This window comes from Misgurnus anguillicaudatus, chromosome 15, assembly GCF_027580225.2.
Source record: "Misgurnus anguillicaudatus chromosome 15, ASM2758022v2, whole genome shotgun sequence".
Taxonomy (NCBI): Eukaryota; Metazoa; Chordata; class Actinopteri; order Cypriniformes; family Cobitidae; genus Misgurnus; species Misgurnus anguillicaudatus.
In genome coordinates this window covers 17,495,587-17,519,730 of record NC_073351.2, presented here as the reverse complement: position 1 = coordinate 17,519,730, position 24,144 = coordinate 17,495,587, and the positions used below count along the sequence as shown (strand labels likewise).

At 40.7% G+C, this 24,144-nt stretch overlaps 2 protein-coding genes across 3 annotated transcripts in view; both read left to right on the top strand.

The window, feature by feature from the left end:
- The first annotated feature begins 136 nt into the window (after window positions 1–136).
- Window positions 137–2,389, top strand: snrpa (small nuclear ribonucleoprotein polypeptide A). Its single transcript, XM_055174146.2, has 7 exons — window positions 137–194; window positions 581–657; window positions 764–936; window positions 1,038–1,208; window positions 1,314–1,487; window positions 1,564–1,652; window positions 1,825–2,389. Exons 2-7 carry the CDS (start codon window positions 585–587, stop codon window positions 1,982–1,984), a joined length of 840 nt encoding a protein of 279 aa, XP_055030121.1. The 5' UTR covers window positions 137–194; window positions 581–584; the 3' UTR covers window positions 1,985–2,389.
- A 4,602-nt stretch (window positions 2,390–6,991) lies between these two features.
- Window positions 6,992–24,144, top strand: part of LOC129419117 (uncharacterized) — a 67,037-nt gene continuing 49,884 nt past the window's right edge. Inside the window, exons 1-2 of one of the 2 annotated variants that reach the window (XM_055174142.2) lie at window positions 6,992–7,799; window positions 12,164–12,481. In XM_055174142.2, coding sequence (XP_055030117.2) covers window positions 7,641–7,799; window positions 12,164–12,481 — 477 coding nt within the window. In that variant the 5' untranslated portion in view covers window positions 6,992–7,640. The remainder of the gene's footprint in view (window positions 7,800–12,163; window positions 12,482–24,144) is intronic. The other variant, XM_055174141.2, reaches the window with a different exon arrangement.

Genomic DNA, 24,144 nt, shown 5'->3' with positions numbered 1-24,144 from the left:
CCCTCATCCAAAGCATCACCCAATCGCAGGCTGTAGTGACCGGATGCGCTCGCTTTATGACCAATCAACAAGTTGCTTAGAAGTTTTACTGTCCAATCAAATCCTGATATTTTCAGATAGGCGGGTTTTAAAGAGGCGGAAGTTATACGGTTTTTTTTACATTCGAGCGTGTAGTCGACGGCCTTTCTTTGAATGTAAGTAGTTTTCTTATTTACTCGAGTCTTGTTTTATCTTAAAATACGTGCTTTCTGTCGTTACTGAAATTGTGTTGTTTTGCTGGTGCAGGATTAGTTAGTTAGTTTTGTTTCGGTTTAGAAAGCGGGCTCGATGGATGTAAAAAACGTGATCGATTGATCGATCGATCCTTATCAATTGTATAAACGCAAATTATATCAGTTAAATAAATATCGTCACTTAAATCCATTACTTGATGTTTATTGACTTAAGATGTTGGGAAATTTTGGTCGATCATGCAGCAGGGATTAAAACTTAATCTCAACCTCTGTTTGTTGATGTTTTATTCTCTGAATAAAGTTTAATCTTTTTTTCTTCCCCTCATTCTATTTTCTTTTCATTCCAGAATCATGGCTGGCCAGGAGATGCGTTTGAACCACACTATTTACATTAATAACTTAAATGAGAAGATCAAAAAAGATGGTATGTCTCGTATTTCAAAATAAGAATATTCTCACTTGTTTTATAGGAACCCATTTACTTCACGATCTGATCAATTTGTTTTTTTCTTCTTTGACTTCTTTATTAGAATTGAAGAAGTCGCTGTATGCTATATTCTCCCAGTTTGGTCAAATCCTGGACATTCTTGTTTCCCGTACGTTGAAAATGAAGGGTCAGGCCTTTGTGATATTTAAAGAAATAAACAGTGCGTCCAATGCTCTCCGATCTATGCAGGGATTCCCATTTTACGACAAACCAATGGTACGATCTGTTATTTTATTACGAGTAAATGCTGTCTATCAAATGAGTATTTGATTAAATTAAGCAATGATCTCTGCCTAATTCTTTTCTGTTTACTTTAGCGCATTCAATATGCAAAGCTGGACTCTGACATTATTGCTAAGATGAAGGGTACATATGTGGAGCGAGACCGTAAGAAGGAGAAGAAAAAGCCCAAAGCCCCGGAAGCGGGTACTGGGAAACAGAAAGCTGCTGCCTCAACTGCCATGGCTGGAGTACCAGCAGCTATGCCTGTCAGTATATTTGGGAAGGGGTGTCCTGGTTACAGCATTGCAAAGCATCAATCAAGTTTAAAAGTTGCTTGTCAGCAAAGTATATATTTTTTTGTGTGTTAACAGGGAATGCCACCCATGAGTCAAGGCCCTCGTATGATGGGAATGCCCGGTCAGCCTCCTTACATGCCTCCCCCTGGTATGATGCCGCCACCTGGCATGGCACCTGGACAAATGCCTCCAGGTGCTTTGGCAGGTCAGATGATGCCTGGGCAAATGCCTGGCCAGATGCCACAACAGGTATGTGTGTGAACTAGAATAAAATCTTGAATGTTTGGTTTGTTTTGGTTTAACATCTATTTATTTTTGTCTGCAGGTATCAGAAAACCCTCCCAATCATATCCTGTTCCTCACCAATCTGCCAGAGGAGACCAACGAGCTTATGCTCTCCATGCTTTTCAACCAGTAAGTAATTGAATGCTAAACCTAGCTTCCTGTTTAAAGTTTGTTATTTGGAGTCCAATAATTTTTTTCCCCAAGTCTCCGGTTTCTATCGCTTGGTGATGCGACAAGACCCTTAATTTCCAGGATATCTTGAATCAGATTTGGGTTAATAAGGATATCTTTCTTGTCACAGGTTCCCTGGATTCAAAGAAGTTCGTCTTGTTCCTGGTCGTCACGATATCGCCTTTGTGGAGTTTGATAATGATGTGCAGGCTGGAGCTGCCAGAGAAGCTCTGCAAGGATTTAAGATCACACAAAGCAATGCTATGAAAATCTCCTTTGCGAAGAAATAACCTCTTTGTGCACCAACACTCCTGCGTACATTCAGAGTCTGACAAATCCCAGTTACACACAGGTGTTAAGATGTCTGCCGGGTACAGTCCAGCATTTTTAAAGACACTAGATCCCCCACACATTCTTAAAGTAAATGGATAAATCTTAATTTGCTCTTTATATAATGTGACTTGATTAGCATTGCCACAGCTTGTATTTGTAATGGACAATACAAGGTAAGGAGTAAGTAAGGTTACTTTTAAGGTTAATGTCTTTATTTACTTCGTTCTTATTTGAAAGGATCAGCATTGAGATTGTAAGTATGTGCTTCATTATTTTTTACACCATTTGTCTTTGCATTGCACCCAGAGTCTGGTCACCAGACATTGTACCTGGAGCTTTTTTTAATTAAATGTTTTGTTTTACATGTGTTTTTTGTGTGATCATTCTAAGTTTTTGGTGGAAGACGCAATATAAATATTCACATGAAACAAAGATTTTTCTGATCCAAACTTTTTTTCTAAAACACCACCTCTGTATTCTTTCTCTTCATAACCATCAAGACTGTTCAAGGTTTTTATTCAAGGTTTGCTTTTGTTTTTACAAAAAATACATTTCGTGTTCTAATAGTAATGGCGATTTGCGTATGTAACTGTTGTTCCATGAGAAGGGAACGAGATGCTGCATCTCCCTTGCCATACTTTCTCTGTCCCTGTAACGCCGTCTTTGGCAATATTTCAGATAGTGATATACTTCCTGGCTCCTGCGTCACCCTGTCTTTGTCGTTAACCATTTGGTTGAATTTGACATACACCTTCAGACGCCCTTACCCCTGGAGGTGTCCCAAAAGTGTCACTGCAGTGATGCAGTGTGAGTTCCCTTAAAAAGGGAAATGTAACAATGTATCTTAAAAGGTAACATGATGTAACCTTGCTCTCACTTGAAATGTGTCCCCACATTTAGTCCTTGAATTTGAGGGTTTTGGACCTGGAAAGTCCTTAAAAGGTCCTTGAATTTGAAATAAACTAAGGTGTGGGAACCCTGTACCTTGAAACTTAACCGACTGTTCATAAGGATGTAACCCATGAGCTTAGTGTGCCTAACAAGCACCATTCTTTATTACTTATGGGTGTCCTTATTGGTCGCACATCCTTTCTGAAGTGTAAAGACAGCTTGATCAGAAGAGATCATCTGTTCCACTTCTTGGTGGTTATGAGGTGGTTTAGTAAGTATATATGCCTATATATTTCTTTTGCGCATACAGACTGTGAAATTGCTATTGACCTTTTTATGGTATAAAGTTTTTTTTTTATTGTATAGGAGATCATTTACCTCTCAAATAACTCTTAGGATTTTTGGAGCTATATAATAACACATGCCTTCGGTAGTGTTATGACCTAAATGATGACGTCAACTTTTTTTGTGTGCGAGCTTGCATTCCTCTGCAGTTTTCTCTAGCCTTTGCACAGTGCTGTTTCGCCTTGAGAAAAACCTGACCTTAACTGCTGGTGGGTGGGTGTGTTTCATGCAACTGGCATCATGCCTAGCAGTTTTTTGTGCACCAACACTGCCCCTTTGAGCCACAGAACAGACACGGATCTCATCCCAGTCAAGAGTGGGACACAGCTGTCCCCACACAAATCATATGACCAACAACAGGTTGGTCAGATTGGGGAAAAAACGTACAGCGTGTTATCGCTGTGCTGTATTTTAAATCCAGTCAGCCGCAAATATGTGATTATAATCTGTTTGGGTTTAGTTTAAGTAACTATTTTCATGGCAAATATAAGCAAAGAGACATTCTAGCATATACCTAGTTAGGCTATTTTTGTAGTGTTAAAGGGAATATTTTACAAGACTTTTTTTAAGATGTAAAATAAATATTTGGTCTCCCTAGAGTGTGTATGTAAAATTTTACCTCAAAATAACACATAGATCATTTGTTATCAGTATTGGGGAAAGTTACTTTTAAAAGTAATAAGTTACAATATTAAGTTACAAAAAGTAACTAATTGCGTTACTTAGTTACATAGAAATTACATAATTACATTTTTCATAGAAAGTAATGCTTACGTTACTTTTGTGTTACTTCTTAATTGGCTGAGGCTTGATCTCTTTCAGGCCTTGCAGGTGTTTATGATCGCAAAAATATCAAGCTCTGGCCTGCCGTCTTCGTTTCTGGCTCAAACTGTTCCCAATAAGGCGCACAGAGTCCGTAACTCTACGTTAATATGTTCAGATTAATTCGGTACATTATTTTATTTTTAAATTGAGTTATTTAAACAGAAAAGTAACTCGCATTACTTTTTAAAAAGGTAACTATAAATGTACACACTAATCTTTTAAAGTAATACGTTACTTTACTCGTCGTTACTTCATAAAAGTAATATTGCGTGTAATAATGCGTGTTACTTGTAATGCATTACCCCCCACACTGTTTATTATAGCATGTTAAAATTGCTGTTTTGGGTGTCCTTCAAAATGGAAATGAGCTGATATCTTCACTAAATGGCAGTGCCGTGGTTGGATATTGCAGATTAAGGGGCAGTATTATCTCCTTCTGACATCACAAGGGGAGCTAAATTTCAATGACCTATTTTTTTACATGTTTACAGAGAATGGTTTACCAAAACTAAGTTACTGGGTTGTTCTTTATCACATTTTCTAGGTTGATACAAGCACTGGGGACCCAATTATAGCACTTAAATGTTAACAAAGTAAAATTTTCATGACATGTCCCCTTTAACAAATTTTTGTAGTAACTAAGAAGCTACATTTGTGGTGTAATGTTACTGATTTTGATGTTACCATAAGGTATTAAAAGTGAGAGCGTATGGGGCTTTAAAAAAATATTTTGCTCAAAAGTATAGCCAGAAAAGGTTTGAAAATGGTTTTGTCTCTCTAAGTTTATGCTAATACATATTTACTTACTGTGGCTATATTTTTGTGCCTTATATTTTGTTTAGGGTTAATTTTTTATAGTTTTCCACAATTAAAAAAAAAATTGTATATTTATAAAAACTGAAATAACACTATAAGAAACTGTGGGACGGTTTTCCGGACAGGGTTTATCCTAGTCACAGACTAAAGTGCGTGTTTGAGCCGCTTTAATTAAAAAACACTTTGTACTGACGCATTTTAACATATATCAGTGCCATTGTTTTGTCTCAAGATGCACACCAGTATTTTTTTTGTAAGGTTTGTTTGTAAAAACTACGTAAATGCCTTTAACAAAGTCTTGGATTAATCTAATCCCTGTCTGGAAAACCACCCCTATAAAATGTGGGTGTTTTCACATATAGTTCATTTTAAAAGAACCAAACCCAGTTCACTTAAAGTGAACCAGAAAAGGAACTAGCTGAATGTGACCTCAGTCCTCTTGGTGTTCACAATATAGTGGACTCAAAAGAGGACCCAGTTCTTTTTTTGGTCCTCTTCAGAACTGAAGTGATCTCAGACCTTTTCTTGTTCACATCACAACTTCATAAGAACTCAGATCCCAGCTTTATATCATATATCTAGCATTTTTATTATTGTCGCTCTATAGGATTAGTACAAATTTACAAAATTATAATCAACCAATTTATCATTAACCTGCTTCTTGAAGTAATAACCTTCAATGCTTTTTAAATCATATTGAAGAAGATCTCATATTATTGGCTTTTATTAGCTTTTTCTTTAGTATTTGGTCCAGGTGGTCCCTATTTAGTGGTTTTCTTTGTAATAAATGAATAGGTTGCCAAACTTAAACGTAAACTCAAACTTTTGATTGGCAGTGTATATTTTAAACATTTTTGGGCTTGCCCTATTCACTTCAACACTGTAGCTTGTAACTTCCGACTATGTCCAACAGATGGCAACGAATCTCCAAGCCATATCAGTGCTGTTCGAGCACAGGTGTAAACCTTCAGCTGTATGAAATATTGTATATCACAGCATTAACTCTCAAGATCAGCTCTCAATGCTGGACACTTTAGAGTCATCAGGCATCAAGTGCTATTCAAAAGAATGAAAATGCAGTTGGCATCAAGGTCAGCAGCATTTTATGCTAATGACAGCCGGGTTTGAAGGACCCTCTGTTCTGGCCCTGGGTCACTGTACTTTGGAAAATAGGGATGGAGTAGGGGGGCAGGATCCGGTCAATAAAATTGTCTGATTATATTTTCAGCATAATGCAGTTCCTTTGTGTGATAGCCTGTGCAACTATGCCTTACATACACACAGTGGAAACTAATGACATTTTTCTATAAGGGATCCTGATAAAAATTATTGGGAAAATGCAATGTGCAAGGTTTTTGGTAGATTCTGGAGATGAAGATTGTAAGCAGGAGCACTTTAGCATAATCTCAAAATGGCCAAATATCACTTGTAAATACTCCTATATAATTTAAAAGATTATTATAGGATTTTACCTGAAATCTGTAAATATCGCCTCGCCACAGAGAAATATCGGTATTTACGGTATTCTACCATTAGCCTAATATATATATATATATTTGACATGCAAAGTTTATTTCTTAAGCAGTGTAGTGTTATAAAGAGTTTACAGGCAGTGTGTGTGGTCCTGTAATGATACACATCTTACTGTAAACACAAATATAAGTCCTAAAAACTAACAAACCACGCGTGTTTTGATAGCATAAGGGCCCCACAAACATTGTTTAGTGGCCAAAGCTCTGAATAGCCCGGTTTGGTTGTTTGTCTTCACCCAACGACCTAATGATGATTAAGTCAGAAAAAGCACAGCTCCTCCAGTTTGATGATGCGACAGGAACCCATCTGTATTGAATGTAACCAGTCTCTCTGACTGCGCCTTTTGTCCTGTTTTGTCCTGATTTTTTAATTGGCGCCGCGGCTCTTTGATCACGCGGATGAAGTGAAGCTTGAGTCGCATTACTCCCAAATCGCCGTGGGAGTCCACGAAAAAAGAACTAGATGTGCATTGCAGAATAGTGTCTGTTGAACATAGCCAGCGGGAAATCGATTAAAAGTTCTTGCTTGAACGGTTAATGACCACAAATTTGAATGGTATCTGTTTCTTTTAAGCTTTCTGTCTGAATCCCAAAATACTGATACCGCAAATCCATCTATCTATGAACTAATCCAAGAGAAATACGCACAAGGTGGCGGATATTCCCATTCGGAGGACACGCCCTCTGACAACTTTAACTGTAGTTTATTTCCCACGGTGATGCCTAGTTGCAGAAGAGCACATCATCGCGTATCTCTTTTCTGCGCGATTTCACTTCACTTTCATCAGAGGTTATAAAGTGTCGCTTCGCCAAAGTAATCGGAAGAGCCCAGCAGTGCGCGCGCGCGGAGGTTACGCGGGGATAAAGAAACGCGCTTTCAGTCGGTGGGAAAGTAAATGGGATGAAAGCTCAGGTCAGTGAGGCAGCAGGTCGGACATTCAAAGCTTCTTAAGTGTAGCAGGTGGAAGAAGGAAGATCTATAGGAGGAGGAGGAGGAGGAGGCGAACCCACCCTGGAGTCCGCACGGAGCCTGGAAAGCACCGGTGTGCGAGACAGATAGGTGGTCGTATCATCTACCTGTGCACCGCTTACCAAATTTATTTTGCACATTTTCACGCAGTTCTCCTGAAGGATGGACGGATTAACAGTGTAAATAAGCGGCAGTACATAGGAGAGGCTGTTCCGTACGCGCAGAAGTCAGCAAATGTCTGCTATGAGAATGGATAGGGACCGAAAGAGTTGGCACTCTTGGGATAATAAATCGAGTATGGACAGAAGGAGTCATGGTAGGATGATAAAGGATGTAGAGCGCGGACAGCAATGGACCGTGATTTTTCTAGTGTCACTCGCTCTGCAGCCGCAGGTAAGCCGCCGATTACGCGCTATTTTCAGTTTAACCTCGTCTTGACTGTATACACGGTTGTTTTCTCTCCGCAGTGCTGTCCAGAGAGACGATCCTTGTTTGAAGTGTAGTGTTTTTCGTAATTTACAGCTCTTTGCAAGAAATTTGCACCTATGGAGAGACATAGCTGCGTTTTCCTGTCACCTTTTGGAGACACCTGTTGTTTCATCCTTCTTTGTCGCGCACTGCACTTGTCGCTCTTTTTTTGGGCGTGTTGCTCTATTCGCATGCGGATCTTTTATTCACACGCTCAGCAATATATTTAATGCATAAGGGAATTTTGTTTTTGAATGTGCACAAACTTACAAACGAGGCAAAACATGTTTGTGTGTAAAATGCAGTTTTGACAGCACTCGTTTATTCGTACAAGACCATTATTCTTCATTTAGCTCTGTTTTAAGTGGGGATGCAGTGTTTTTATGTTTAGAGAGAGGCTTATTGTTAATTGCATTATACATCAGGCAGTTAAGTAGCAGCCATGATGTTTTATAAAGAGAAATGGATCACTTTGTGGGCTCGTGATTTTGCTTTCGTTTGTGTTATTTTGTTAGGGTTCTGCTCGACCCACTCCCAACAGGATTCAAACCAGAGACCAAACTGGCCTAGCTGGCATCCATTACATTTTCCTTCCAGAACAGATTATGCTACTGACAAATTATGCTGGTCCGTTTTTTCCATCTCATTGGCTTTGCTGTATTTGGAAAACGCAAAGATCCACTCTATGTTTTTTTTTTTAATAGGACTCTCTCTTTTATGAAAGTTGAAACTGCTACCCTTTTTAAAAACCAAACATCCTCATCCAACTCAATATAATTGCTGAATATACACCCAATGCTACACATCACACCCCAGCCACCTACCATCCAGGTCTTTGAGGTCTCCGCTGGGGTTGTTGACCTGCCGTGGAGGGCTGAATGTGTGTTCTGGTGGATCCTTGCCGTATGAACATACCTGTCCTGACACTAAGGGCATGTGAAAACTGCAAATATTTTGTTTCTACAGTTGTTTGCAATAAAAACGTTCATTCTGGAAATCTTTGAACATTCTTGGATAACATCCTAAAAACATTTATCACAGTATGCTGCAGATAAATAAGAACCCAGATGAGGAATTGTCACAGCTTTGTTAGATGGGTTAAAAATAAAATTACATTTGTGCTACATTTGTACAATAACAGCGGTGCTTCAGATAGACCAGCTGTGTCCCCCGGTACTGTTTTGGATAGTGACAACTTGTGCTGGGACTGTGGAGAGCAGCAGTTGTCTTGTAACAGCTGGAGGATGAGATGTTTAAACAGTACGGTCTTTCATTTATTGTGGGATGTAGGAAAAAGTTAGATGATGGAAAGAATGATTCCTGGTTAAGCAACTAAATGGACTGGTACGGTAGGGTTAATGTAGATATTCTCCGACCGGTTGGGATCTGATCCGATCTGATCCTCATAGACATAAACAGCAAACATGTTATGCAGTCTTTTTGTTTTGAACAACAGCATCTCTTTGTCTCTGATTACGGATAGCCAGAGTTGTGCGGGGTTTTAATGTCTCGGTAATGAGCTCTGTGATGCAGCTCCGCAAGAGAGCCTGCTGAAATACAGGTATGTTGGGAATGACCCTGGCAGAGGATCGAGGGAGAGGAAGAAAAAGAGATGGAGAGTGATGGCCGGTGGTCTATCTGCCGACTGTTTGATGTGTCCATGTTTTGGGAGCAGGAATGGGACAACATGCCCTGATTGAACAATAGCAGGACAGTGTAGCCATTCAGCAGCCCTGTTGAGACGCGGGGTCACTGGGAGAAAACAGGCACCACCGAGTCTTACTGTCTGACCCAAGCAGGAATGTCTCATTCAGAGGAAAATCTGTGTGTGCTTTTGTTTGTGTGTTAGAGAGTGTGTGTGTTGCATGAAGGTTTCACCTCACATTGCCATCTTAAAGTAATTGTGAATTAATTATGTAGGTGGCTTTAAGTGTAATTAAAAAGTATTTAACATAAGGGAGGTTATGCACATGTCAAAAGTCTGGACACTTGATGATTCACATTATAATATTAGTAAAGTTTTCAAATCTATTAAATAACACAACGGAAAATGAAAGAGAGACCAAAATGGTAAATTTTCCTAAAAACAAATGTCTCAGCAAGTATTCTAGACAATAAGGCTTTTTCTAGGAAACAGTTTGTCCGCTAAAAATGAGAGTGAACCAGAAATGCGCTTCTGCAGTGTGTGTGTGTGTGTGTGTGTGTGAGAGAAAGTTAGATATCAATAGAGAAATGGCAACAATGAAGACTGGGAAGAACATAACGCTGAGAAAAAAAACTGATCCCAGGTGAAAAGGTAGAGAAGAAAAGAAAGACAGAGTCGGATACTGAATGATAAGAGCCGTGTTGTAAATGTCCTTTTCCCTGAGGAGAGAGAGAGAAAGTGAAAAAAGGGAGGGGTATTGATATAGAGAAAGAATGGAAGAACAGAAAGGGGTGGAAGAATAGGAAGAAGCTCATACATGGAAAGGAAGAATAGAAGGAAGGAAGGACAAGGAAGAAGTAAATAACCTACGGGTAGAAGGTTGAGATAATAAAGTTAAGTGTATGTGTGGAGATAAAGAGTGTGATTGCAGTTGGGAGGAGAACTGAAGCCGTACGTTTAGACGGAGAGATTTTACTTTGAATCAATGTTATCGTCTTTACTTTGTGTCTTAATCTGCCTTGAGATGCAAAGGCTACTGGAGTCATTACTGTTTGAGTTGCAGATGGGTTCCCATGTGGTTTGTAGTTGTGATGTTTGAAGGTTGTCGGATGTAAAGAAAACATCATGTTGTATGGATGCAATTAAATTAAAGGGACATTCCACTTTTTTTGAAAATATGTTAATTTTCCAGCTCCCCTAGAGTTTAACATTTGATTCTTACCGTTTTGGAATCCATTCAGGCGATCTCCGGGTGTGGCGCTAACACTTTTAGCATAGCTTAGCACAATTCATTGAATCTGATTAGACCATTAGCATCGCGCTAAAAAAATAACCAAAGAGTTTCAATATTTTTCCTATTTAATACTTGACTATGTAGTTACATTCAACGTGATGCCCAGCCGATGCGTGACCAACGACCACCTGCTGAACCATATACATTTCTCCCAAGGGTTTTTGTCCTTCTAGGAGTTTTTCCCACTGGGTTTTCTCCTAGGGGGGTTTTTCGTCCCCGGGAGAGTCAGCCAACTTTGGCTTAACTTAGCACTTTACTGTATACGTTACATTATTACTACGCTCGCTTGTACGGGTTATCCTTAGCCGCAATATTCTACTTCTTATGTTACCTATTGATTTTCTGGGTTCTCCCCTACATCTACTCATGTAAAGCTGCTTTGCAACAATTAACAATTGTGAAAAGCGCTATATAAATTGAATTGAATTGTACTAAGACCGACGTAAAATTAAAAGTTGCGATTTTCTAGCCAGATATGGCTAGGAACTATACTCTCAAACTGCCGTAATAATCAAGGACTTTGCTGATGTAACATGGCTGCACATGATGTAACATGGTCTTAGTACACAATGTTACTACAGAAGAGTCAAGTTTTAAATGGGAAAAATATCGAAACTCTTTGGTTATTTTTTAGCGCGATGCTAATGGTCTAATCAGATTCAATGGATTGTGCTAAGCTATGCTAAAAGTGCTAGCACCAGACCCGGAGATCAGCTGAATGGATTTCAAAACGGTAAAAATCAAATGTTTAACTCTAGGGGAGCTGGAAAATGAGCATATTTTCAAAAAAAAGTGGAGTGACCCTTTAACATACAAAATACAAATGTAAAGCAACAGGACATGTGTGGCACAGACATGTTTCCATTAATAAATGTATATTGTATGTAGTTTCTGTGTATCTGACTACATTGCTTTTTCTGCTTGTGTTTTAATGCAGTTGGGTTATGTCTTAGGGATAGGTTCCCCAAAATTATTAATATTTTTTACTCATCCTCATGTCCAAACACATAAGACTGTCTTTGTTTAAATGGTACAGAAAAGAAGTTTAGCAAGGTGATGAAAGACTTCCTTCGCTGTAGATCTAGGTTATACTCTATTTTCTCAAATAAAAGTCATGCCTAATTTTACAAAGCTTCTAGCCTGCATACAGAGAAGGAGGGTCAACCAAAGTCCAGAAATGATAAAACAAAAAAAAAAAACTGGTAACTGCAGGGAATACGAACGTGCAAGAGAAACAATTTAAATTTTCATAACGCCTTTGAAGGGCCTGCTTTGCATCTTAATGCCTTCATCGACTTGTTTTCATATTTATTTTACACATATTTACTGGGCTTTTTTCAAATCTTATAGGTGACGTGTGCAGTGGGCACTTTTGAGGTGCAGATCCGACAATGGCTGAACCCTCATGGCTTTCTACAGAATGGTCAGTGCTGTGACCCCCAGGCCAGCGGGGGGCAGCGCTGTTCATCAGGTGATCAGTGTGACACCTTCTTCAAAGCCTGTCTGAAGGAGTACCAGGCTCGAGTTTCACCTACTGGGACTTGTACCTACGGTACCAGCAGCACACCTGTACTGGGTGGCAACTCCCACACCTTACATCACCATGGGAATGAGGGAACCCAAAGCAGAAATGGGCGAATTCTCATCCCGTTTAAATACGCATGGCCAGTGAGTAGAACTATGTTTATTTAAGTTTTTGTGACCTATTTTTTATATGTACATCTATGTATTATCATCTTTGCCATGGATAGCTGCATGGTCTGGAATTCAATTTGCAGGCCGAAATATTACACAGACAATTGAGCATTTTTGCACATATCAGAAGGTAGTTTTCATGTCACCATTAAATTGTCACCATTAAACTGTCTCAGTTGCCAAGTTCACTTCTGTTGATCTTATCAAATTGATTATTAAGAAGAAACACAAAGCACTGCACATTGCACCCCTAAGTATTTTCTTAGGAATATAAGCTGATGTGCTATTTTTATTGACCTGCTGATAAGGAAGTATTTACTTCACCTTGATCTGACTTCAGCGGCATTATGGCAAGCATACACTGGTAGTAATGTTGTCCAACTGTTGGCCAGACCTCAAGCATGCTGTGCCAGGGATCTTTACTGAACCTTTATTGAACTTTACTGCTGTACTGTGGTCAGTGTTTGACTCTCTTTCTCTCTCCAGAGTCTTTGAATCGATTACACAGAGTCTTTAACTCATTGATATTCCTAAAACAAATGAAATAACCTGGCGGCATCCAATACAGCATCTCTCTAGCTTTATGGTGAATTTTTAACGTTTTCATCAGTGGAAGAGTGCCCATCATTGGGATAGTTCACCCAAAAATTAAAATACTGTCATTATTTACTCACCCTTACTCATTTTGTCCTACACCTTTATGAAGTTCTTTTTTTTTGATGAACACAAAAGAAGGAATTTTGATAAATGATGATAATCATACAGCTGGTGGAAACCATTGACTTCTACAGTAGGAGAAACAAATCCAATGGAATTCAATGGGAACCGTCAACCGTGTGCTTACCATATTACCATATTATACGAAATATATTCATTATTATTTATCACAATACTACCGTAGTATTTGTTTTTCCTACCATGGAAGTCATTGGTTTCCACCAGCTGTGTGCTTGTCATCATTTATAAAAAAACAAAATTGTGTTCATCAGAAAAAGAAATTCATACAGGTCTGAAACAACATTAGAGTGAGTAAATAATGACAGAATTTTTATTTTTGGCTTTTATATTTATATTCATTGAGTTATTACTTTAAAGCTGAAGTATAGTCTACAGTGCGCCTACAAGATAATGTAGTAGAAGGGGTGTAATTACTCGTGTGTCATGGTTTTAGAGTTGAGATTTTCTAAGCAGATATGGTTAGGAACTATACTTTCATTCTGGCGTAATAATCAAGGACTTTGCTGCCATAACATGGCTGCAGGAGGTGCAATGATATTACGCAGCAGCCGAAAGTAGTCCCCTTGGTAACAGCTGGGGACTATTTTAAGGCACTGCGTAATATCATTGCACAATGTTATCATCAAGTATGAGTAGTACACAATGTAACTACAGAACAGTCAAGTTTTAGATAGGAAAAATATTGAAACTCTTTGTTTTTTTGCACGATGCTAATGGTCTAAGCAGATTCAATGGATTGTGCTAAGCTATGCTAAAAGTGGTACCGTCAGTCCCGAAGATCAGCTGAATGGATTCCAAAACGGTAAAAATCAAATGTTTAACTCTAGGGGAGCTGAAAAATAAGCATATTTTCAAAAAAAGTGGAATGTCCCTTAAAAAAACAGACTATACTCTGGGCTTTAGTTTGCATTTATTTGCTGTGTGGTCATTTTTCTGACTAAAATATGTCTCCTATCCACTTAAACTGTCTTTTTCTTATTCCCACTTTATCATGTTTTGTCTGCACTAATGTAAAACATTGTTTACTGTCTCTTATCCTCCAGACATATTTACATCACTTTATAGTCTGAACTAGCGGAGCATACAGACCCACTGCTACAAATCTAGACCATTAATCATTGACTTAAAAGCGTATCTTTAATTACACAGTGATTTAATTCTGCTATGGTTTTTCATGCTATACCACAACTCACAGAAACATAAAGATAGATATATTCCCATATTGCTTCTCCTTTGTTTGTCCTGTGGTTGCGATCATAAATGTCTTGTCACTAAGTCATTACACAGTTTTTTTTCCTATGATCATCAGAATCTTAATTTACAGAAGAGGTTGTGGATATCAACCTCTTTAGTGAGTCACAGAAATCCCAAATGAATGAATGATGAGTCTCATGAACCCAGTCCCCCATCTAAAAGACTTTACAGTATTCCCCTGAGGTATCACGGTGCAGCATTACAACCAACTTCAGGCCACAGAATCCAAAATAGAGGAAATAACTTTGTTGCTGTGGGAAGATGGATGGGTCCTTGAAAGTAGAGTTTGAAGGCCCTGTTTGTTTTTTTGGTTGGGGAAAATAGGAGTTCTCTGGTTATAGACTGGGTCACAAATGTTAATGTGTCGCTTAAAACAACATGCACAAAGGGGTAAATCTGTGATTTTTTTAAATAAATGCTTTTAAATTATAACTACATTTTGTAACTTAACTAATAATCTATTAAACATTTTCTTGCCTCATACACTATGCTTGTTTGTAGCAGTGCATTATGGAATTGCATTCTGTGTAAAGGATAAATGCAATGATGGTGAAAGAGATGTTCTTACATTTGGAAATTGAAAATGCAGGGCTGTGACAGAGCGCATAGCTACCGTCACGGTAGCGGAGCGCTACCTACCATAAGGTAAAGACTGAGTATGTTACCTTTATATGTTGGTATAGTGTGTTTATGTATTTCGTTAACCTTCATACTGTTTCTAATCATTTGTTAATTACAGCCATTCATCAATACACTCATTTATCCCGTAGCTTTTGTGTGCACATTTTTGACATCTAACACTACGGTGATTTATATGCTATAGCTACAGCCATTTACACATTTCTTACTGTTCGAATCATGCCATTCACTTCACAACAATAGCTGATCATAATAACTGCACAACACATGTTTTTATTAATTATGTGTCTGTTTATTTAGTTTAAAAGGTAACAGAGTTTCAAGGTACCATCATTGTGTCTTACCAGCATATCCCGTTTGGTCTGTTTAAAGGGAAGTTTGCTGCAATGGGCAGGTTCAAATAGCTTGAAATTACGCTATAACTTCTGGGTCAACAGGAAGTGACCCAGAGTTTGATTTATTCATTTAATTTAATTTATTAGCTGTAAATATATATTGTGGCTTTGCCAAATATGAGCTTGCATTATAAAAATAATGGTCTGCAATTTTCTAGCTTTGTATATTTAGTATTTTGGCTGTTGTTAAGCTTTTATTGTTTGCTCACCTGAGCCACCCCTGTATTGTATGGTGTGTTGGTATGTGCCAATTTCAGAGGTGTGTTTCAGGTCTATAAATAGTCGAACAGTGTCAGTCTTGGGGAGAGAGGAGAGGTGAAGACATAAGTCTGATGTAGGCTCTCAAATGTTATTTCTTATTAAGCTCTGTTTCTAAGCAGCTGAAAATTATAAATTTTGATTGTTTTGTTTTGTTTTGACTCTCATGTCAATTTACTTTCTTCTTTAATGTTGATGATTTTTATTGCCTTTATTTGACCTGAATTGGGGTAAATAAATAAAAAATCCCATCTTCTCAAACTCATCCAACTTCTCCTGAGTGTTTACATCTGTTCACGACCTCTCAGTCACATCTACCCACAACATTTGGTGGCAGCGGTTTCCGGGTAAACAGTGTCCGAGCAGCACTCAGTGAGTACAGATGGACAGTCAAGGCAGAGGTATGGCACCCCCTAGAGATGGTTCAACTATGGGGACCAGGCCCAAATCCACAGAGTCATCTAAACATCCCACTCCTGTGGTCGAAGACAGAACAGACCGCTTGGAGAAGATGGTGAGAACGATGGTGGAGTCTCAGCGCCGTCAGCAGGACCAGATAGAGGCAGAGGCGCTCCGGCAAGAGCGCAGATGGAAAGGTATGGAGCACCAATTTATGCAACTACAGCAACTGGTGAGAGGCGATCCAGCATCAATGCAGGCGTCGAGACAGCCACTCAACGTACTACAGCAGATAGATTCACCTGGCTCTCGCCCTTCGACAACTTTTGATCTACACAACATGCCTTTTCTGGATGTACCAACTCCTCAGCCACATCCAGGTCAACACCCAGCACCCAGGATACAGAGCTCCCTCAACTCCACCACTCTCGGCCTTGCTGCACCACTAAACCTCCAGCGGGGGTGGAAACCTCCTAAGATGTCCCCATATGAAGAGGATGAAGATATTGAGCACTATTTAACCACCTTTGAAAGGCTCGCGGCAGCAAGTCAGTGGCCCCATGAGACTTGGGCATTATACCTCGTTCCCTTGTTAAATGGTAAGGCCAGATCTGCCTACGTAGCCATGTGTTTGGAAGACAGTCAGGATTACATGAAAGTGAAGCAAGCCATTCTCAACAAGTTTAATATCAGTGCAGAGACTTACCGCCAACGTTTCCGCTCCAAGCTCATCAAGGAGGGCGAGACGGCGAAAGAACTTCAAGCCCGGCTAAAGGACCTGATGGAAAAGTGGCTAGTTCCAGACAGGTTGACCAAAGAGCAGGTGTGTGACCAAATCGTGCTGGAGCAGTTTCTGGACATGTTGTACCCTGAGCTTCAGGTGTGGGTGAGAGAACGTACCCCAGTCTCATCGGCACAAGCTGCAGACCTGGTGGAGACATTCATGACCGCTAGGCAACCCAGAAAAGGCTATCACCTGGGTATACAACAGCAGGACTGGAGAAGACCATACCAAGTAGCCCAGCGAGAGCCGGAGAAGACATCCTCTGGTAGGTCTGCGGGGGGTAGTGGTCGTATGTTTAGGTCCTCTAACAACCCCAAAAGCCTCAGTGTTAACCCCACTCCAGCTGAAACACCAAGAGTACCTATATGTCATGGTTGTGGCCAGCAAGGTCACATTAGGCCCAATTGTACACTGAAGAAAGTGTCTGATTCAAGACTATGTTATTTACCTGGCCCTAGCAAACACTTACCTTGTACTACTTCGGATGTTACTGTCCCTGTGAAGATAAAAGGAAAAGTAGTTCAGGCTTTAGTTGACTCAGGGAGTAGTCAATCATTCATTCTCAAATCTTGTTTAAAGTCTGATTTTCAGACTGTGGGCAAAGTGAGGGTCCGCTGTATCCATGGCGATGAGTCTGAGCACCAGACCAGTGAGGTTCTCATTGAGATTAATGGCCAAAAATACTTATTAACCATGGGGATTTTGGATAAATGCCCTTACCCAGTCATTTTAGGCCAGGATGTACCAGTTCTTACAGAGCTTTTGCAAAGTGTTAACACAGTCAGTGCTTATGTTACAACTAGAGCACAAGCCAGAGACAAACCAGACACTGATGGTTGGTCAGACTTACCATTTGAGGGTTGTTCTGATAACAAACCTAAAAAGTCCAAGGCAGAAAGGCGCAGAGCAAAGGTGTCAGGTACCAAAATGCGGGAAAGTCTGTCCTTCCCACAATTAGATGGCAATGAAGTTCTTTGTGAAGACTTCAAGAAGCTTCAACAGGAAGACCCCACACTTAGCTCTTGCTTTTCCTCGGTTAAGACCGATGAGGAGGCTAAAGAAGCCATGAGGGAGGGTGACGTATGTTTTGTTGTCAATAATGAGAAACTTTATCGAGTGAGTGCAAACACAGAGCAGTTAGTGGTTCCTGAGAATCTTAGAGCCAAAGTGTTACACCTAGGGCACAGCATTCCGTGGTCAGGACATCTAGGCAGGGAGAAGACAGAGAAGAGAATCCTGCAAAGATTTTATTGGCCAGGTTTCAACAAGGACATAGCTGAGTACTGTAGATCATGTCCCGAGTGCCAGTTGTCTGCTCGCTCCAAAAGAGGCTTAAAAGCTCCCCTCGTCAGCCTCCCAATTATTGACACACCATTTAGTCGTATTGCCATGGATGTAGTTGGTCCCTTAGAGAGGAGTAGGACAGGGCACCGCTATATCTTGGTAATTTGTGATTACGCAACGCGTTACCCAGAGGCATTCCCCCTCAGAAATACTAAGGCAAGGCAAGTGGCCAATAGTTTAATTCAACTTTTTTCCCGTGTGGGTGTTCCCAAAGAAATTTTAACCGATCAGGGAAGTAATTTCACAAGCAAGGCATTGAAGCAGATATACTCCCTGTTAGGGATTCAGGGTATTAAGACCACACCCTACCACCCGCAGACCGATGGCATGGTGGAAAGGTTCAATCAGACACTGAAGTCGATGCTGCGGAAGTTTGTATCTGAGTCAGGAGCAGACTGGGACCAGTGGCTTCCTTACCTGTTGTTTTCCTATAGAGAAGTACCGCAAGCATCCACCGGGTTCTCTCCCTTCGAACTCTTGTACGGACAGGAGGTGAGAGGCCCACTCGACATCCTCCGAGAGGGTTGGGAGGGGGACGCTCCTCACCAGCCAACCAACATTGCGAGTTATGTCCTGAAGATGCGGGAGAAGCTGGACCAGCTGAGCTCCATGGCCCATCAACACTTGGCCCAGGCTCAAACGAGGCAGAAAACGTGGTATGACAAGACAGCACGCAGTCGCAGCTTCAAGTCCGGACAGAAAGTGCTACTGCTGTTGCCATCATCAGAAAGCAGTCTGCTGGCGAAGTGGCAAGGCCCTTACACGGTACTTCGCAAGGTTGGTGAAGTTACTTATGAAATTTCAATACCAGACAGACGTCGCTCCAAACAGATCTTCCATGTGAACCTCTTAAAGCAATGGATTGACCGACCATCTACTATACAAGATCAGCTGTGGGCACGGACCGTGGAAGAGGAAGAAGAGCCGTCGGAGCAGTACTTTCCTACTGCGGGCGGCAAGTCAACCTACCCCTCCATTACACACTTGACATCTGAGCAACAGGAGGACCTGATGGAAATCATCCCAAGAGGCCTGTTCCAAGACCAGCCGGGGCGAACTGACGTCATCACCCATGACATCCGGCTGATTTCTCCAGGCCCCATTAGGCAGACCACCACCAGAGTTCCAGCGCGATTGATCCCCGCATTGAAACAGGAGGTATTGGCAATGCTTGAGATGGGGGTGATCGAGACATCACACAGTGAGTGGTGTAGTCCCGTGGTCCTGGTGCCAAAAAAGGATGGGGGGGCTTCGCTTCTGCGTCGACTTCTCAAAGCTGAACACAATTTCCGCTTTTGACCCATATCCTATGCCCCGTGTGGACGAGCTGGTGGAGCGCCTGGGTAAGGCTGAGTTCCTCAGCACCTTAGACTTGTGTAAGGGCTACTGGCAAGTGCCACTCACCCCCCAAGCACAGAAACTGACTGCCTTTAAAGCCCCATCTGGCTTGTTCCATTTTAAGGTCATGCCCTTTGGCCTACATGGGGCAGCAGCAACATTTCAGCGTCTCATGGATGAGGTGCTGAGGGGAGCTGAGGACTATGCCGCGGCTTATATTGATGATGTCATCATCCACAGTTCATCATGGGAAGAACACCTTCAACACCTCAGTGATGTCTTTCGAAGGATTCCGCAGGCCGGGCTGGTAGTGAATGCCAGCAAATGCCAGCTTGCCCGGTCTGAAGTGTGCTACCTGGGATACGTCTTAGGTAGTGGCACAATACGTCCTCAGGTCAGCAAGGTGGACGCCATACGCAACTCCCAGCCGCCTGCAACCAAGAGAGGGGTGAGATCTTTCCTGGGGTTGATCGGATGGTATCGGCGTTTTATCCCTAACTTTTCGAGCCGAGCAGCTCCCCTGTCAGACCTCACTCGCAAGACCAGTCCCAACAAGGTGGTCTGGACTGCTGAGTGTGAGGCAGCATTCCATGACCTAAAGGAAAGTATGTGCCACGAACCAGTGTTGCAGAGTCCTGACTTTTCCTTGCCCTTCACTGTGCAAACCGATGCTTCGGGCATTGGCCTAGGAGCAGTGTTGTTGCAGGGTGAGGGGGAGGACAAAAGGCCAATACAGTTTGTGAGCCGCAAGCTGTTCCCTCGCGAGACACGGTACTCCACCATCGAAAAAGAGTGTCTTGCCATCAAGTGGGCTCTGGACACTTTAAAATATTACCTAGTTGGCAAAGACTTTGTTTTGGAGACAGACCACAGGCCCTTGCAGTGGCTACACCGCATGCGTGATTTTAACTCTAGAATAACCCGATGGCATCTATCCTTACAGCCATACAGGTTTACGGTGAAGTATAGGGCTGGAAAGGACAATCTCATTGCTGACTTTCTTTCGCGTCATGAACTAGATCTGGACGCTCTCTCTTAAGGGGGGGGGGGGTGACAGAGCGCATAGCTACCGTCACGTAGCGGAGCGCTACCTACCATAAGGTAAAGACTGAGTATGTTACCTTTATATGTTGGTATAGTGTGTTTATGTATTTCGTTAACCATCATACTGTTTCTAATCATTTGTTAATTACAGCCATTCTTCAATACACTCATTTATCCCGGAGCTTTTGTGTGCACATTTTTGACATCTAACACTACGGTGATTTATATGCTATAGCTACAGCCATTTACACATTTCTTACTGTTCGAATCATGCCATTCACTTCACAACAATAGCTGATCATAATAACTGCACAACACATGTTTTTATTAATTATGTGTCTGTTTATTTAGTTTAAAAGGTAACAGAGTTTCAAGGTACCATCATTGTGTCTTACCAGCATATCCCGTTTGGTCTGTTTAAAGGGAAGTTTGCTGCAATGGGCAGGTTCAAATAGCTTGAAATTACGCTATAACTTCTGGGTCAACAGGAAGTGACCCAGAGTTTGATTTATTAATTTAATTTAATTTATTAGCTGTAAATATATATTGTGGCTTTGCCAAATATGAGCTTGCATTATATTAATAATGGTCTGCAATTTTCTAGGTTTGTATATTTAGTATTTTGGCTGTTGTTAAGCTTTTATTGTTTGCTCACCTGAGCCACCCCTGTATTGTATGGTGTGTTGGTATGTGCCAATTTCAGAGGTGTGTTTCAGGTCTATAAATAGTCGAACAGTGTCAGTCTTGGGGGAAAAGGAGAGGTGAAGACATAAGTCTGATGTAGGCTCTCAAATGTTATTTCTTATTAAGCTCTGTTTCTAAGCAGCTGAAAATTATAAATTTTGATTGTTTTGTTTTGTTTTGACTCTCATGTCAATTTACTTTCTTCTTTAATGTTGATGATTTTTATTGCCTTTATTTGACCTGAATTGGGGTAAATAAATAAAAAATCCCATCTTCTCAAACTCATCCAACTTCTCCTGAGTGTTTACATCTGTTCACGACCTCTCAGTCACATCTACCCACAACAAGGGCTGGATTGGTAATCGGGCATACCGGGCATTTTCCCAGTGGGCTGACGCACTTTGGCGGCCGATAACAGTGTTGATTTATTTATTTATTTTTGCCAATGACTGTCACTGACCATCATGCAGAGACAGGAGCCCATTGGTTCGTCTTCTGTATTAATAGTGTAAATCCAATCATAATGCTCCACACACTGATTAAGTATCAGTGCTCCGCTTAAAATATTGCTTTTACCCTCACCCTCCCCTCTCTCTCAGAATGGACAAACCGGGCACAAAGGTGGTGCCGCAACCCTATCTCAAGCTGTATAGTCACAAAATATTTTATTTATTTATTCATGATCATAGACACGATTTTTTCAGTTTCTCCATGTCAAGGAGCATGAATGCCTTTTTTGTGCCTTATTTTCTATAAATGTTTTTGTGTCCCGAAGCACGACTTTAATTTTCGTGTCATTTTATATTCTCAATTTTTTACGAAGTATTTAAATGTGTTGTCCCTAACACACCTTCTGTGTTATTATTCATTGTGCCGCCCACCACGGTCCTGCGACATTAGATCAGAAATGTCTTGTCTGCAAGTGTTCATTTATCACAAAATAGAGTAACCAACTCATTTAATGTTACTTGATTTTTTAAAAAATACTTCGTTACATGTTTATTACTGCTAAAAGTAGTGGAATTACAGGAACAGAATTAATTGTAATGCGTTACTCCCATCACTGTTTTTAACACAAATTGTGTTGTCCCTTTCATTTTTTTTAACATGAAATAACGCCTTAAATAGCATGACACAGACACACACAATGTGTAAAAAATTAACACATAATTTTTTGCAGTGTGACTTTGGGCTGGATCCGCACTGGATCTGAGTCGAACTTGTCAAGTCCGGAACAGATCCGGTGCGAATCTGGTCCAGAGTCGTCTGCTGTACACTGTAAAAAATATGCAGCATTTTTGTCAAATCAACACACATTTAAAAAAATAAGTTAAACAATTTCAACTTGAATTTATAAGTTATGTCAACCTTTTTAAGCCAAAACTTAAAATAGTAGGTTAAATTGACTTACCATGTCATTGGTAAGTCACCAACTTGGTGCAAGCCCTAGTTGTTTTGACTTCATGCTGCATTTTTTACAGTGTAACCCCAACCCCAAGCGACTATGGTTTAAAAATAGGGGAAAATAATGGAAAACTCAATACATAAAATTATACAAAAAAATGAAAGTCATTCTCTGGGACATGAAAAAGGCAATTGTGTCCATTAACACAAATAAATAAATTAAATATTTATATTTATAGAGGGTATGCACATAACGTCACCTTTGGCGAAAGTGACTGTGGTTAAGCCCACTGAGTGCCAAAAGACAAAGCAGCAGAATTTGTGTACAGTCAATTCAGTGAAAACACGGGGAAAACGTGTTTAAATGGGAAAAAGCTGTTGTGCGATAGACTGTACTAACAGATTTAACACGAATTCGGAGCTATCGTTTTACAGACTGCGTTTTACAGAAGTAAATGGATCGTTCATGCCAACGTCCACTGACCACAGGTGGGTTGACAAATTGCTAGGGTCCCTATCAAGTCCAACTAAATTAAATTTTTGCTAATAATTGTCAGTTATACTAACATTTTGGGGCCGCCGCTAGAACAATCAGCCATTTTGCTAAATGTTTTGCCACTCAACAGGTCAAGCTCCGGGGTGGTCACGTTGAAAAGTGACGTCCCTGCATACCCTCTACGAAATGCCTTGAGATAAGGTTGGACCATACAGTACCACGAAATGCCTTGAGATTGGGTTGGACAATACAGTACCACGGAATGCCTTGAGATAGATTTGGGCTATACAGTACCACGAAATGCTTTAAGATTGGATAGGTAGGCTATAAGAGCTTTGAAACTGCACCATCCCCAAATGCAGCTTTAAGATATGATTTCTTCTCTTTATCTCTGCGTGAAAATGCGAGTGCATGCTCATAAGGACACATCGGATGTGTCACTAATGTGAGTGTGAGAAAATTTTACAGGAAAAAGGCCGTCAAGATTAGTTTCAGGTCTGGGCTGCAGGGCAAGAGAGAGGGAGTGAATGGATTACTGTGGGCATCAAGGGGGTGAAAGAACGGTATTATCTGTCCATCTTTGTGTGGTGGTTAAAGTGGAGGGAGGGAAGGGGGTATCGAAATCCCACAGCCTCAGGTGAGGAGACAAACAGGTGAGGAAAGTTATTATAAGGAAAGTTGAGCCGTCTGTTCTCTGTCTCTTTCTCTTCTGATCTCCTCTGCCTCTCTCTGTTCACACTGAAAGTGTTGGTTGAAGTGGGGGACCCATACAATGCGTTTTACTGGTAAACTGTGTTGTCATACTGTAACCTATTGTGGCTTTCCTATTGTTTAGTGTTTCCTGATTAATGGTGCCGAG

Excerpts from the sequence above, each read along its gene's own strand:
- snrpa (XM_055174146.2), top strand. The coding sequence starts at position 585 with ATGGCTGGCCAGGAGATGCGTTTGAACCACACTATTTACATTAATAAC. Across the intron at positions 1,209-1,313 it reads GAGTACCAGCAGCTATGCCT|GGAATGCCACCCATGAGTCA; the intron begins GTCAGTATATTT and ends GTGTGTTAACAG. Across the intron at positions 1,653-1,824 it reads CTCTCCATGCTTTTCAACCA|GTTCCCTGGATTCAAAGAAG; the intron begins GTAAGTAATTGA and ends TTCTTGTCACAG.